Source organism: Lucilia sericata, unplaced genomic scaffold (assembly GCF_015586225.1).
Source record: "Lucilia sericata isolate MDLA Ls3-8-SP2 unplaced genomic scaffold, ASM1558622v1 Contig001073F_arrow, whole genome shotgun sequence".
NCBI lineage: Eukaryota > Metazoa > Arthropoda > Insecta > Diptera > Calliphoridae > Lucilia > Lucilia sericata.
The window spans coordinates 71,660-87,380 of NW_023995050.1; the positions used below are offsets into that span (position 1 = coordinate 71,660).

At 27.8% G+C, this 15,721-nt stretch overlaps 1 protein-coding gene across 2 annotated transcripts; it reads right to left on the reverse strand.

The window, feature by feature from the left end:
- Positions 1-7,991: 7,991 nt before the first annotated feature.
- Positions 7,992-15,337, reverse strand: LOC119609869. 2 transcript variants are annotated; one of them, XM_037964861.1, is made up of 7 exons: positions 14,844-15,337; positions 9,779-10,024; positions 9,284-9,675; positions 9,118-9,223; positions 8,819-9,003; positions 8,573-8,726; positions 7,992-8,490 (listed from the first exon to the last, which is right to left on the reverse strand). In XM_037964861.1, the coding sequence occupies exons 2-7, from the start codon at positions 9,846-9,848 to the stop codon at positions 8,063-8,065; spliced, it is 1,335 nt and encodes a 444-aa protein (XP_037820789.1). In that variant the 5' UTR covers positions 9,849-10,024; positions 14,844-15,337; the 3' UTR covers positions 7,992-8,062. The 2 variants fall into 2 exon arrangements, with proteins under 2 accessions (XP_037820789.1, XP_037820791.1); XM_037964863.1 differs by lacking the exon at positions 9,779-10,024.
- Positions 15,338-15,721: the final 384 nt, after the last annotated feature.

Sequence of the window (15,721 nt, forward strand, 5' to 3'; positions counted from 1 at the left end):
ACAAAATTAACTAATTGAGTACTCAAAAACAACTTTCGAGGTTTAATTTTAATTTAATCGCTAATCATTCACCTAAAGATTGGCTCTAAGGGTTTCATATTTAATATGTGATTTTATTAATATGGCTGCACCAGCATGTGCTCTATTATCTGGGTGATTTGCAGTAATAGTATCATAATCTTTTATTTTAAAATAGGTTTTATCAGTAAAATGAGATTCAGAGATCAGCAAAATATCAATAATGTTGTTTATGAGGAAAATTTCAATTTCGTTTTTGTGGTTAAAAAGACCGTTTGTATTCCACATTGCTATTCTTAGATTCACTTGCATAGTTTGGTCATCAGCATAGTCATCATGTTCATTAAATTCTCCATTAAATTTTCTAATTTTTCTAAACGAGCATTATAGTTAAAATCTTGAGTTTTTAGTGCTCCAGAGTATGAGATATTACATTTGTTCTGATGTTGTATACTATTATCCATACCCTTCAAATTAGGGTATTCTCTATTATTAATAATAAAATTTGAATTTTTTTGGCTATTTGAAATTAATCTTTGCCTGTTTGACCTTTTTGATATGAGGACTTGATAAATCTTACAATCTTATAATTAGCAGTGAGATTGCCTAAGCAGTGTAAACAGCGAGGCAATGAGTCACTTAATTTAGTACATTCAGAAGTGGAATGATCCATTCCACATTTAACACATCTGAAGGGTCTTTTGCAATAAGATTTTGTATGTCCATACAGCTGCCAACGATGACATTGTACCATGTCATTGGTTCCTATTGGCGTTTCGATTTTAACTATACCATTGTTAATACCAAACTTAATATCACATACGCTTTTATTGTTATCTTTGGGATCTAATTCAACAAAAAACATTGAGAGAGGCTGTTTTGTAATACGACTTCTTGCATTAGTAACAGATCTTACTTGATGACCTAACAATAATAGTTCTGCCCTAATATCTTCTGTCGGAGTTGAATGATGAAGGCCCTTAATAACAATTCTAAAGGCTTTTTCTTGCTTTAACTGAAAGGTATGGAAGCTTATTTTTGCACTTTCTAAATACTTTATTATCTTTCTGTAAGCATCTACATTTTTAACCATTAAGCGAACCTCACTTTGTCTTAAAGACTTATAATTAAAATCATCTTGCGATATTACAGAACTTATTTTCTTAACCATAATACATATATTTTCCACATTTGGTATATAGATTGGTGGCGGCTTTGGTATTGATTTCTCTTCATCACATTCTTTGTCATCTACGTCTATAGCTGCAAATTTGTTGCTAGAAGATATACCAGGCTGGTTTGAAAAATAAGCTCGTTTTTTCGTATAATTTTGGCGATTCATTCAATTTGCGCTTGCTTGGTACAGATTGCCAAACATGATCATCATCATTACTGCTGCTTTCTTTACATAAATTAACTTTATCAGTCATAATGCTGGCAGTTTAACTAACACTGTTTTTGTAAACCATAAGTGGGTAGAATTCTTTTGTAAACACACTGCACTGTTTTTGGGATATTCACTAAACCTTTTGTTATGGATTTTAAATAAAGTTTTAATTTTGTTCAAATATTGTCACAATGCACTTCTGTTATTGATGACGGTCAAACAAATACAAAAAGTTTTAGTTATAAATCGACAAAATTTTAAACAGAAAAAAATATTTTACTTATTGTTACCTAATATTATTGTAATAATAGGTATTTGAAGTGATTTTACTTCTTTAGAGAGATTTTTAGAAATTTCTGGTTGGTTCTTTGATATATTTATTTCAAAATGAAGCATAGCATTTGTGCCAGTAGTCTGTTATTGCTTGATGAAATCTTTTGTTAATATTCGAATGGGAAAAGATTGAAATCTACAAAACTTTTCCTTCTCCTCTGAATTAAGATGTTCCATACGGATTTGCTTTTCAAAAAAATATTGAAATCAAGGGAATCAGTGTTTGACACAAGGTTTAGTTCGAAGATGGGATTTTCATTCCCTAAAACTCCGTTCTTTTGTAACTCCTTAATGTAGTTATTTTCTTCGTCCTGATACCTAAGGTCATCCCTTTCATTAAAGTATAAGGGTACTTGACAATCATTAATTTCAATTAAATTAAGCTTATTGTTAATAATTGCATTAAAGGGTCTAAGGATATCATTTCCTAATAATCCGTCATAATGGTTAAGAAAATCTATTATATAAAACTGTAACATTTTGTTTTTTAAATTAAATTCCCTGAAGGCGGGTATTTCTACTTTTTCTCTTACTACTACTTGGTGTTGCAAAGTTTTGATAAAAATAGGATTAGTTTCCTTGGCCCATTTTGGGTTACAAATACCTGGGTTTAAAACAGAGTTAGTAGCGCCAGTATCTACTATTAATCTTATATCTCCCAGGTCTGTTTTTATTTTTATATGTGGTAATTTCTGCCCGAGGCAGTGTCCCGAAATTTTGTTGCTCTTTCATTTGTATTTATGTCCATTGGTTCTGTTGCTGGTTGATAGTGGTTATTTTGGAAGTTCGGGGTTCGTTGTTTGTGGTAAGGTTGTACGGAACTTCCTTGGTTTTGAAAAGGTGAGTGGGGGTTCCTATATTGTCTCTGAAGGGGCTGTTGAAAGGCTGGTTGCTGATTTTGGAAAGGTTGTTGGTAATGCCTATTCGGTTTGTAATTTATTTGCATACCATTTCTTAGTTGGTTCTGATAGTTCGTTTTATAGTCCTGTTGAGGATTATAATTCAAACGTCTGTTTTGGTGCGAGTTATTCCCTAACTCTCTATTACCGTTACTTTTTGTTTGGAGATTATCATCCCCAGTATGTGCGTACCCTGTCTGAAACAGAATATCCATAGCCTGTTCTAAGTCTGTGGGATTTCTGCAGAGCAGAATTGTCTTCATCGGTTCTTCATCTTTTAAATATATTCAACGTGGTGCGCATGTTATTAGTCGCGGATTGCCTACTTGCCTCAGTCTCTCCTAGTATAATAACTAACTTGTTATTCAACCTATGTAACTTGTTTTTAATATCATTATAAAATTCTACTGTATTTGTTTTAAATGTCACACTCCTAAGCTCATCAAATAGTTCGCCGCAAGAACGTCTGTCCCCGAAGTTGTTTTGGTATTCCCTTAATATCTGTCCAGGAAATGGCGTGACAGTTTATTTCAATAGCCTGTTTTGCCTTACCCTTAAGTTTAGAAAAGAGCATCTGAGCGGATTTGCTTTTCAAAAAAATTTGAAATCAAGGGAATCAGTGTTTGACACAAGGTTTAGTTCGAAGATGGGATTTTCATTCCCTAAAACTCCGTTCTTTTGCAACTCCTTAATGTAGTTATTTTCTTCGTCCTGATCCCTAAAGATAAAGTATAAGGGTACTTGACAATCATTAATTTCAATTAAATTAAGCTTATTGTTGATAAAGGCATTATGGGGTCTAAGGATATCATTTCCTAATAATCCGTCATAATGGTTAAGAAAATCTATTATATAAAACTGTAACATTTTGTTTTTTAACTTAAATTCCCTGAAGGCGGGTATTTCTACATTGTCTCTGAAAGGGCTGTTGAAAGGCTGGTTGCTGATTTTGGAAAGATTGTTGGAAATGCCTATTCTGTTTGTAATTTATTTGCATACCATTTCTTAGTTGGTTCTGATAGTTCGTTTTATAGTCCTGTTGAGGATTATAATTCAAACGTCTGTTTTGGTGCGAGTGTGGATTTCTGTGGGATTTCTGCAGAGCAGAATTGTCTTCATCGCTTCTGGAATTTTTCTTTTAAAAATATTCAACGCGGTGCGCATGTTATTAGTCACGGATTGCCTACTTACCTCAGTCTCTCCTAGTATAATAACTAACTTGTTATTCAACCTATGTAACTTGTTTTTAATATCATTATAAAATTCTACTGTATTTGTTTTAAATGTCAAGCTCATCAAATAGCCCTTAATGTCTCAATGTCTTGCCCGAAATGTTTGGAAATCTTTAAAATATTATAATAATTAGTTGCACTTTTTAGTATACATAGATATGTACATTAATATATCATAAGAAAACAAACTTATACAGATCTGAGGTATATGGAAGTTGCCATAGGAGAAATGAATTGACCTTTGAATATATAATGCATCTGTATCAATAAAAAAATTTATGTCCAGGGCTATCAAGTATAAATAGTGATCAAGCTCGCGACGATTCATCGGGAACAGAAATAGACGTCGACTGTCTCGACATAGACATTAAGTCCTTGATTTAATTGTGAACTCCCTCCTTTCGCTACGCCTGTGGTTCTTCAAATTACTGTGAATGACGCATAGGAACTTTCGAGAAACTTCTCGATTTTTATTATACTCATGCAGTAAACAAGTAAGTGTATCCTGCATTTTATCATCAAAGTTATTTATCGCATTAATAAATAACAAATTTCTTCATATAATGGTTGGAATTTGTTTAAATAGTTAATTTTTTATTGGATTAAATGCCAACTTTTTACTAATTTCCTGATTGTCTGAAATTGTAAATCACCATTTTATAAAAATGGAGATTTACTGCCATTATTATTTGAAATTTGTTTAGCCTCGATTGAAACCTTTTGCTTTATCCACCTGGCGTACAGAGGGAGAACTAAATTTTGGATTTAATAAACCCAAATGTTTAAAAAATACTGCTAATATATATGTATATAATATGTATATGTTTAACATTTCCTAACATTTGTTTAAGAATCTTAGGTCTGTTTTCATATGCACAAATGGAAAATAATGTTTAGAATTATCTATCCGAAATTTTTAAAAATCACAAAAAAAATCAAAAAAAAAAAAAAAAATTTTGTACTAAAAATCAGATTTTTTGAAACCGGTTAACCGAGTTATCCGGTTTTTAAGCATCGATTAACCGGTTTCAAAAAATCTGATTTTTAGTACAAAAAAAAAAAACAATGTTTTAAAAAAAAGGTTTGCGAAAAACCGAAATATGCAATAAAAACCGGTTTTTCGGTTAACCGGTTTATAAACAATAGTTTTTTCCCAAAGGAGTTGATCTCCTTTATTGGGGTTTTCCAAAGGAGTATATCCCCTTTTTAGGATTTTGCCGAAGGAGTTGATCTCCTTTTTAGGATCTTTCTAAAGGAGCTTATCCCATTCTTGAGGTTTTTCAAAAGGAGTTGATATCTTATATTTTAGGAAGGATACCCGATCCTACCGACTGCGCCAATTTTGAATTTGGATTTTTATCCACGTTAAAAAATAATACACTAGTTTAAGGTTTTAATTATGACTGACTTTATTAAAGATTTTTATGTTCTTATATATTAATATTTTGTTTATTTAGCAAAAATATATTTGTGTTAAGGACAAATTGCAAGAAGAACAAATTGCAATATTGCATCTTCCCACTGGAAATGCAGTATCAATTACTTCATTAGAAAATTATTTGGCCAAATTGCAAAATGCAATTTGGTCTTTCCCAAAGAAAATAAGTAAAAGGTAAATAAAATAATAACATCAGAGGTGACAAAGAGTAAATTAAATAATGACAAAGCTAGGGGTCATAACAATTCGGCACACCCGAATATAACACTCTTGTTTTAAATAATATAAACAATATTTTTTAACGTAATGAATTTATGAAAGTAATATTTATTTCTTTAATAAACTTGAATTTTTAATTTTTTTTTTTATATTCACAAATAATTATATACATATACGATTTTCTTTATAAGCACACACAAAAAATTTTGTTTACAATCACTTTAGCGATATAGTCCTCAATTTGCGTGCAATTAAGGGTTGTGACTATAAGCGAAAAGTACTGTAGCATCAATCGAAGGTGAGATGAATAAGTTTTTGAATGAGTGTAGCTTTATGACAGTATACAATGAATTAAATGTTGTACTTAAATATAAATTACTTTTATTACTTTTAGGTATTGCATAATTTCGATTGTATAAAATCATAAGTAATAGTAATAAAATATAGACAGTTGTAATAATTAAGTTTGATGTTTATACAAAAGGAATCATCAGTGTCGCAGAGCCATCTATTTGTAAGAAAATAAGGCATATATTACAGTTTAGCGAAGACAGAGGCAAATGCAAGGTGTTTTCAGCCAAGATTAAATAAAGAAAATTTCCACGTGGTGAAATTATAATTGTGTCAGCGAAGACAACAACCCAGAACTGTGGGACCATTGGACAAGTGTATATCGTACGATAATGACGATAAAGGGAAAATTCAGGGTAAGCGTTAAGAAAATCCGTTAGGACACACTGGTGATATTGTAATGACCAAAAGATAAAAATAAGTCACCTTAAAAAAAATAACAAGTTTGGGCTGAGCCGAATCTTAAATACCCTCCACCAGCTACTTTTATATTAATACTTTTTAATTGATCAAATTTTTGTTGAAATAAGTTTTCTCGTGTTTTTTAATAAAAAACTTCAAGATTAAAATAGCTTAAATCTTGCTATAAATGCAAGATTTATTGAACATTACAAACACCTTTTTTTATATTTCTAAAGCACTTCTTTTCTTTTATATATCAAACATTTGTATGTTTGTGAAAAGGTTGATGAAATACAAATATATTGTTGTACATAAAGTGCTTATAGTAAACTAAGGACCATTATTACAACTTGCCTTAAATGTTCGTAATACATAGTAAAAGGTAACGTTAAAGTGGGGAATAAAGTGAACTTTAAATATATTCATTATTACAACATAAATTTTTATTATACAACATCTTATATACCCTGCACCTGTAAGCTACTCTTTATGAAAACCCTTCTTAATATTTCTAGATACGTATTTAATAAATTAAGAAAGTTTAAATTGTGCTTCCGTGATGAGGACGCTATCATTTAGAAATCATATGTACCCTTTATGGAGATATGGCCAATTATTGGCCAATCCGAACAAAATTTCGCAGAATGATTTATCGATAAAAAAAACACCTATGTCGGATTAAGTGATTTTCGGAAGAGGTCCTTATGTGGGAGACCAATTATTGACTCTCCGGAAAACATTTCGCAGGGTGTTTCATATCTACTTTAAACACATTCATGACGAATTTTATACCGATATCTTCATTTAGTTTTGAAATATGTGCGTTAAATTGGTTATCGGAAATGGGCCTTATATGGGAGCTATGCCCAATTATGGACCGATCCAAAAAATATTTTGCAGAGCGATATATGTATACACAATACATATTTATGCTGAATATTATTTCAATCAGGGATTTGCAAAACTACTTATTGCAGCCGCAATTTACTAAATATTTTACTAAATCTACACAGAAAAAACTAAAAATGTGCTTCAATTATCAAAATAATTGTATCGAGCAAGTTTTGCACCTATCACCAAAATGATGATATCAATTATCAAAATTGTAAAAAGTAGGAAAAAACTATTTTTTTTTTCAAATAAAAAAATTATTGAAACAATTAATACCAATAATAAAACCAAAATTTTAAATTAATTAATTCATTAATAGAATAAATTAAACAGCTTAATCAAAATATCTCAAAAAGTCAATTAAGTAGATTATTAAATGAAGCAAAAAAATAATTGAATTTTTATATTAAATTGATTAGAATTTCAATTAAATTAATTATTAAAATAATCCATTTCCTAAATAAAAATCAATTATGTACATGATTGCGTAAATCAAATTAATAATTGTTTTTTTTTTTTTGGAGAAAACTAATTAAATTAATAACTGCATTAAATAAACAGTTTAATAGAAATCCAAACTTAAAATCAATTAAGTATATAATTAAATGAATCAATTATATAATTGATTTTTTTATTTTAAATTTATTAACATTTTAATTAAATTAATAAAGTCATTAATAGAAATTTTATTTAAAATTATTAAAAATTTTAGTTGAGACCATAAAATATTCTCTAAGTACTCCACAAAATTTACAAATAAAAACGAAAATATATTTTTATTATAAAATTTTATTTTGTTTTTTAATATATGTATGCATACTGAATACATTTATAGTTAACAATTTTCATGGATATAGTAATATTTATTTTAAAATACAATATATTTAATTTTTTATATTTTAGTAGATTTTTTTTGTAATGGTATATCATAAAAACAGTTTTGAATAAAATTGTAAAATAGTTCCGATTCTTCGGGATATTGTAAGTTAAATACAAAAAATAACTTAAAAAGTATATCAAATGCTTTTAATATGTTACAAAATGGATACCTTATATTATCTAAATAAATGTTAATGGATTTAATGCTTGGGAATTGTCCCACAATTAAAAGTTTTGGTTGAATACAGCGATTTTGAAGTTGAAGCAATTTAATTTTTGTTTCTAATTCCTGACTGCTGTCTGCTAAGATAGCAAAACCATTTTGTGAATCAGCAATGGAAAATTTTTTTCTTATTTTGCTGCCACTAGGATCAGTATTAACCTTTTGATTAGGGGGAAATATGTAGTGAAGGTACCACAAAACAGCGAATGTTTTAGATTCTGAAATGTCACAAAAATACAAAAATTAAAAAAATATATATTTAAAGATGTTATTGACATACATATATGTATATATACATACCTTCATTGTGAGCATCAAGTTCTAACAGTTTTTGGGATACAAATGCTGAAGATACTTTCTGTTTTAGTAAAGTCAACATTTTATCTCCTAGTTGAGACCATCTCTCGAATAAATTTTTGGCATTTGGAAATTTAATTTTAAAATCAACATCGATCTAAATGAAAGTCAGCAATGAAAAAACGTTGAAGGGTCCATTATAAAAATATTAATAAGTAAATAATAAGATGTAATAATATTTAAAATTACCAATTGCCAAGCAGAAGGTTTTTTGAACTCTGGCCACAATTTTAAAATTTCGGAGGTTTTTTTAGAGTCTTTCATCTGTTTAAATCTCAATGGGGCACATTGTTTCCAATATAAGCAAAAATCTTCAGCAGTTGTTTTTTCATCTCTCAAATACATCAAAATGAGATCATAATTATCTTCAACATCTAAAAGATTAAGAAAGGACTTTTTATACACATTCAAATTCAACAATAACTTAAAAAACATAAAGAAAAATATGCAAATATATCAACTTCACTAAAAACTACACGTTTAATTACCATTTTCAATTTTATCAGGTATCTGATTTTTACATTTGAATGTATCTTTTGCCACTCTTTTGTGATTTGCCAGTTTGTTACCTCTTTTGCCATTTGTGTAAAATTCCTAAATTGTTTAGATTTATTTTTATACATTACTTTTATTACTTCATTTTTTCTATCTTACCATTTCTTCAGTTGGGAAAAGAGAACAAATTTCTTTTTCTAGTTCTGTGCATTCAGAAAGAGAACAATCAATTCCATGGCTTTCAATATATTTTGTGATTGTGGATATCAATAGATTTCTTTGCTCATCATATAATTTTCCATTTTTCTTATAAAATGCATAGATTTCCTGCCCATTGTATGTGGTTTTAAGTATTTCTTTTACGGAACAAATTATTTTTTGTGTAACATTCGTAGATGTTGACAAATCAACATCACTAGTTTCCAGCGATTGCATCCACTTCTTTAAATTAGTTTCAAAAATTGCTTGGTCTCCCACCGGCAAATCACTAAACAGTTTAGCAATGGGAATTGGCGATAAGATTTTAAGCACTTCGATAGTAATTCTTTCATCTAAAGATTAAAAAGGACAAATTTACAGGTTAAATAATTACTTCAGCAAGAGTGAATTTCGAAAAATAAGTTTTAAAAAGTTAATTATTGTTTAATTTCGTACCTTTAAATTTTGTATACAAATGACTTAGATTCCATTCTTCTAAAATATCTCCAATATCAAGAGTATTCATTTTTATATATATTTTTATAATATTCCTTTATTTTTAAAAGCGACTTTCCTTGGGTATTCTTAACTACTCCAATTGGAGGACCAATAAGATCATCAATATTGACAAATTTATATGATTCAGAAAGGGTACCATACTCAAACGCCGAGTAATGGGTGTTGAATTCCGCACATATTCTTCTACAGCAAAATATTATTTTATTAAAGTTTGTCTTAACAATAAGGAAAATTTGATAAAGTTCAAAATCATTATTAAATGTATATATAATTTGTCTGTTATTATATTTATAACCCCAAATTTTTGCCTCAGAAAATAGAGAAATATTTTCAACCGATGTTTTTAGCTTAAAGCTTATGTTTTTCTTAATTTCAAAATCACAAAATTGCTTTGTAAATACGAAATCTTGGGAATTTTGTTGAATTATATAATTAATAAAGGACATTTGCTGTTTGAAAGAAAAGCTTTTCGCAATATTTTTTCTAGATGTTATAACATGAGAATAAATTTTGAATTCTTTGTGCTTTCCTTCAAATTTAAAACTCCAGAACTGTCTTAGAGGACCGCATTGCTTTATCACTGTGGCGTAATGTAATAAAAAATTAAATTTAGGTGTAAGATTTTTTTTAAATAGTAGTTGATAATCCTTGTTAAAGTTTGTAACTTTTGTCTCTATTTGTTTAACTAAAGCTTCGGAAACTTCGTAACACAAGATGTCTTCAATTAATTCAAAAAATTTTAGCAAAAACGACCAAACTGCATCTTGATTTGATATATAATCGCCCAATAGAATGGTGAAGTATTGGCAAAATGCCATCATTTGTTTTGCTGATGTCTTCAACTTCCTATTTTCCAATTCATTGTTTGTTATGTTGATCTTTTCGCTACCTTTGTCATGATCATCATAGGTAAAATTTTTGAGACGATTGTTAAGTGTATCGATTGAAAGATATTTCATAACTTTTATGAAATAATTCAAAGCCTCAGTTAAAACGTAATGACATACACCTTCAAATAAATCATGCATTACGTCAACTGTATAATTTTCTGTACAGTGAAACGAAGGAATCTCATTAAAAGCGCATATTGAATTTATTCCATTATCCATCATTACACCACCCTCTATAGATTCCCTGTAGTTTAATCTATTCCGCAAAATATTTTTGTCTTCATTTGTTTGTTTTTGAGCTTTCTGCTTGTCCATTAAACAGAATCGACAATAATGTTTTGCTGAAAAGGACTTGGAGAATCCAAGTGTAATGTTTAGGGCTAGATTATCACCCAGAAATAACCCCATTATAAAATGTACATTTTGTGTGCCATTTTTTGTTTTTATTTGAATCCCTTCAACTTCAATTTTCCTTAAAGTGTTGATTAAAGGTTCGTAGCATTTATTTCCATAAAGCTTAACGTCTTCAGATTTAATTGAGCTGGCTAGAAAAACTTCGTCTAACTTTGAACTTTTTGTTGGTTTACATGGAAAGCTATAATAAAAGTTGCAAACAGAATCTCTGTTTGCTTTTGATCCAAGCGGATTATTTATCCCAAAATCGTCCGCATAAAGAAAATATGGGATAGCAATTTTTTCTTCATATAAGTTTTTCTTTTGATTCCAAAGTTTTCCTTGAATGAAATTTACATATGTTGGATTTCCTTCTATTTCTTTTATGTGAGTTAGGACTTCTTCAAGGTAGTTATCATGTTCAAATAACTTCTTTAACTGAAACTCTAATGGCATAATTACTCCACTAGATTTTAAATTATCATCGATGGCAAACGATTTAATATCAGACATTAAATCTTTTTGTTTAAGAGTTTTTTCTAATTTAAAATCAGAAGATACACCGTTGAATAAAAACTGTATATCATGTAAAACATCAGAAAACGATTTGTTTATCGAGTTGTTAGGGTTTTGAGTTTGCTCGAGGAAATTTAAAATTGGTTTTAGTATTAAATCCTCGAGACTCTTTTTGATATTATTTACATCTGATTTAGAAAAATTGCTGAAGGAATGCATATTTATAATAAAATTCTCAGCAGACTCATAAACGATAGAAAGTTCTTTTTTGTAATTAAAAATTTGAGTATTTTCATAAATTCTGCTACATTCCATTTCTTGTATTTCAGTATTATTTCGTGATTCATTGCTGTCAATGCATTCAAAACTACAGTCCATTTCTTCTTGATTTAAATTAACAATAGCATCTGCCTTGAGTTGGAAATGTCTGAGTACATGTCTTTTAAAAGAAAACCTTTGATAAAATAGCTGATAACAATCTTTAAATGTACATTTATAGCCATAGTTTGGCGGAAAAGTATATCGTTTAATGTGCTTGAATAATTCTTGTGGAGAATTGTAAGTGTTTTCGCACATAAAGCATTTAATTTCCATTTTTTTATTTGGTTTAAGCTTAAAAAATAAAAATTTAAATATTTTGAACTATATATATATTTGAATTATATTTTTTTTTCGAAATATCATTTTAAAATCATCAAAATTTAATAAAATGATAAAATTTAAATTTGTTTCCTAACATTTGTAGAATTTTAAAATTGTTTATTAAAAATGTCTAATGCAATTTTGCAATAAAAAATTTCTAATTATGTTTCAGAAATATTTTTTATATTTCAGAAAATTCTAATTATATTTCAGAAATAGATTTTTTATTTCAGAAATTTCTAATTATATTTCAGAACTTTCTAGTTATATTTCAGAAATTTCTAATTATATATCAGAAATTTCCAATTATATATCAAAAATGTCTAATTATATTTCAGAAATTTCCAATTCTATTTCGGAACTTTCCATTTGTATTTCAGATTTTTCATTATTATTTCAGAAATTTTAAATTTAACTTAAATATTAATTCCAATTGTATTTTAGAAATTTCCAATTGTATTTCAGAACTTTCCATTCGTATTTCAGAATTTTGCATTTGAATTTCAGAAATTTTACATGAAAATTCTATTAAAAATTTCTGAAATATACATGGAAAATTCTGAAACACGAATGGAAAGTTCTGAAATAGAATTGGAAATTTCTGAAATACAATAGGAATTAATATTTAAGTTAAATTTAAAATTTCTGAAATAATAATGGAAAATTCTGAAATACAAATGGAAAGTTCTGAAATACAATTGGAATTTTCAGAAATATAATTAGAAATTTCTGAAATAAAAAATCCATTTTTGAAAAATAATTAGAATTTTTTGAAAAATAAAATATATTTCTTAAACATAATTAGAAATTTCTGAAATATAACTAGAAATTTCTGAAACATAATTAGAAGTTTCTGAAATATAATTAGAAATTTCTGAAATTGAATTGGAAAGTTCTGATATACAATTGGAAATGGTGTAGTATTAAAACTATAATATTTAAACCAAAGTATTATCAAACTACAATATATTGGCATTGATAAGGATAATTATTAAAATCTGATAAATTGTATATACATAAAATATACGATATCAAATTTAATAATTTTAAGAAAATTTAAAAAAATATATGAACTTTCAACCTCGATAAAAACTGAGTCATAACTTTAATTTTGGAATATATTCAAAGATGTATGTACCAAATTTAATTAAAATTAGGGACATCGTTGTATGAAATTGTCTAAGTAGTTCTGAGGATTACGTATTTACTCGGAAAAATTTACAATAAATATTAAAAACAAATTTAAATTGTTAACATCAAAATCTATGTAAGATTCAACATTAATGCAAATATTCTCTAAGCGCATTGATGAAACAAACTAGTATCCCGTTTAATAATAAAAATTTAATATATTTATGTATAATACCGCACGACAGTTGTTATTGGATTTGAACGCGACCATATACACATAATACCGAAGGTAGTATATAGTAAAACTGCGTTCTCAATTTTTTATTTTCTGACATATACAAATTTGTTTAAATATTAATGCACATTATGTTTTGTTAATATGAGTATCAAAGGAAAGAGGATCTCTTCTTCATTGAAAGGACTTAAAATTTTTGAGGATATAACAAATTTGTAAATTTATCCAAATATTATTATCTCTATGTTAATAAATGACAAATTGAAAATCGAAATGTCCTTTAAAAATGTTATCCCTTCATATAAATGACGAAATTATTAATCTGATGTGTTTTTTTTTTTTCTTTTATAAGGACAAAAAATTTAAAAAAAAATTCGATTTTACATTTAGAAACAAAAATCAATTTAATAATTCAATCCTTAAAAAATATATTTTGGGAATTCCCAAGAATATGAAAGAATAAAATATTCAAAAGATGTTATTTAAAAATTTTCAACCTGAAAAATTAAAACGGAAAACAATTACATTTCCAGAAATCGTTAACTTTAATATGATGCCCATATTGACATTAGATTATAAATATTTAATTAAATTTTTATATACTCAACACTTTAATATCTTTTTAATGATATAGAGGAACAGAAAAACAGATTAATGTGTATATGATTAGATTATCAATAATAAACTGGACAACACATCTTCTTTAAAATATTTTGTGCAGACACACTTTTTACACGATTGAATTTTAGTAGCTTTTTTCAAAATATTAAAACATTAGCACTATTAAAAAGGCTAGGTACTATAAATTGGATAGTTTACAAGGTAGATGTAAAGTAGGGACAAAAAGATTCAAGTTTTTTGGTATATGCAATATATACTTTTCAATACAATATCAGAATTTAATATTCTTTTTCGAGCTGAGGTGACGTAGTTGCAGATAAACAAAGATGTAAAAACAGAAACATTTAAAAACGTTTATTAAAAAAGTAAAATAAAATTTGTATACAAATTTGGAATTATATTTTTATGAGAAATTTTTAATAATATTTTACAAACAATACCAAAGAAATATAGACGCCGTGGATTAAAAACGGTCAAGCCGCCGTTGAAAACTTTTGATTGGCTTGGTTTTTCTGCGTACTTGACGCCTACGTCACCTCAACTTTGATTCTTTTATTACCATGTTTTGACTTACCTTGTATTTGCAGACACTATTATAATTGTTGTTGTTTCGCCTTAAGATATGTACTTCCAATGTTTTGATTTATTTTCCACGCGGCAAGCTTGTTTTTGCACTTCCAATAAATGTTTAGGTTATGGTCTTCAAGTATTTGTACACAATATTAACACTTTTATAATTGTTGAGTATTTGAATACAATTATTTGGTGAAGGCGGCAATGGTTTTCCAAAAAAAAAATAATTTAATGGTCTTTAGATATTTGTAGACGATGTTATTGTTTATCTGTTTCAATTTTCACACGTCAAGCACTTGTTTTTAGATGTATTTAATTTTATTCGGTATGTAGGTATATAATTTGCACACAATATTTTACTGCCGGGCAGTGTTTTTTGGACCTCCAAAAAATTTTTATTTTGGAATTATTTATGTAGACAATATAATTAACTTTTTTTCTTCTACAATTAACACACGACCAAAATCTTTAACAATGACTCCACAATATGATGCAATAATATATAAGCTTTAATTTTTTGTTTATGTATTTGTTTTTCTCCAAAAAAATGACATAAAAAAAGTAGAACACTCTCGTCTAAAAAACGCATAAACAAGTTAAAACAAACAAGTTAGAGTGCTATATTCGGCTGAGCCGAATCTTAAATACCCTCCACCAGCTACTTTTATATTAATACTTTTCTAATTGATCAAATATTTGTAGAAATAAGTTTTCTCATGTCTTAAATAGAAAAATACCAAGATTTAAACAACTTAAATCTATTACGATTCCAAGATTTATTGAACATTACAAATGCCATTTTCTTTTATATTTTTATAGCGCTTAGCAATATTTAGTAATGTGTATGTATGCATGTGTGTGTGAAAGATTTAAAGATTT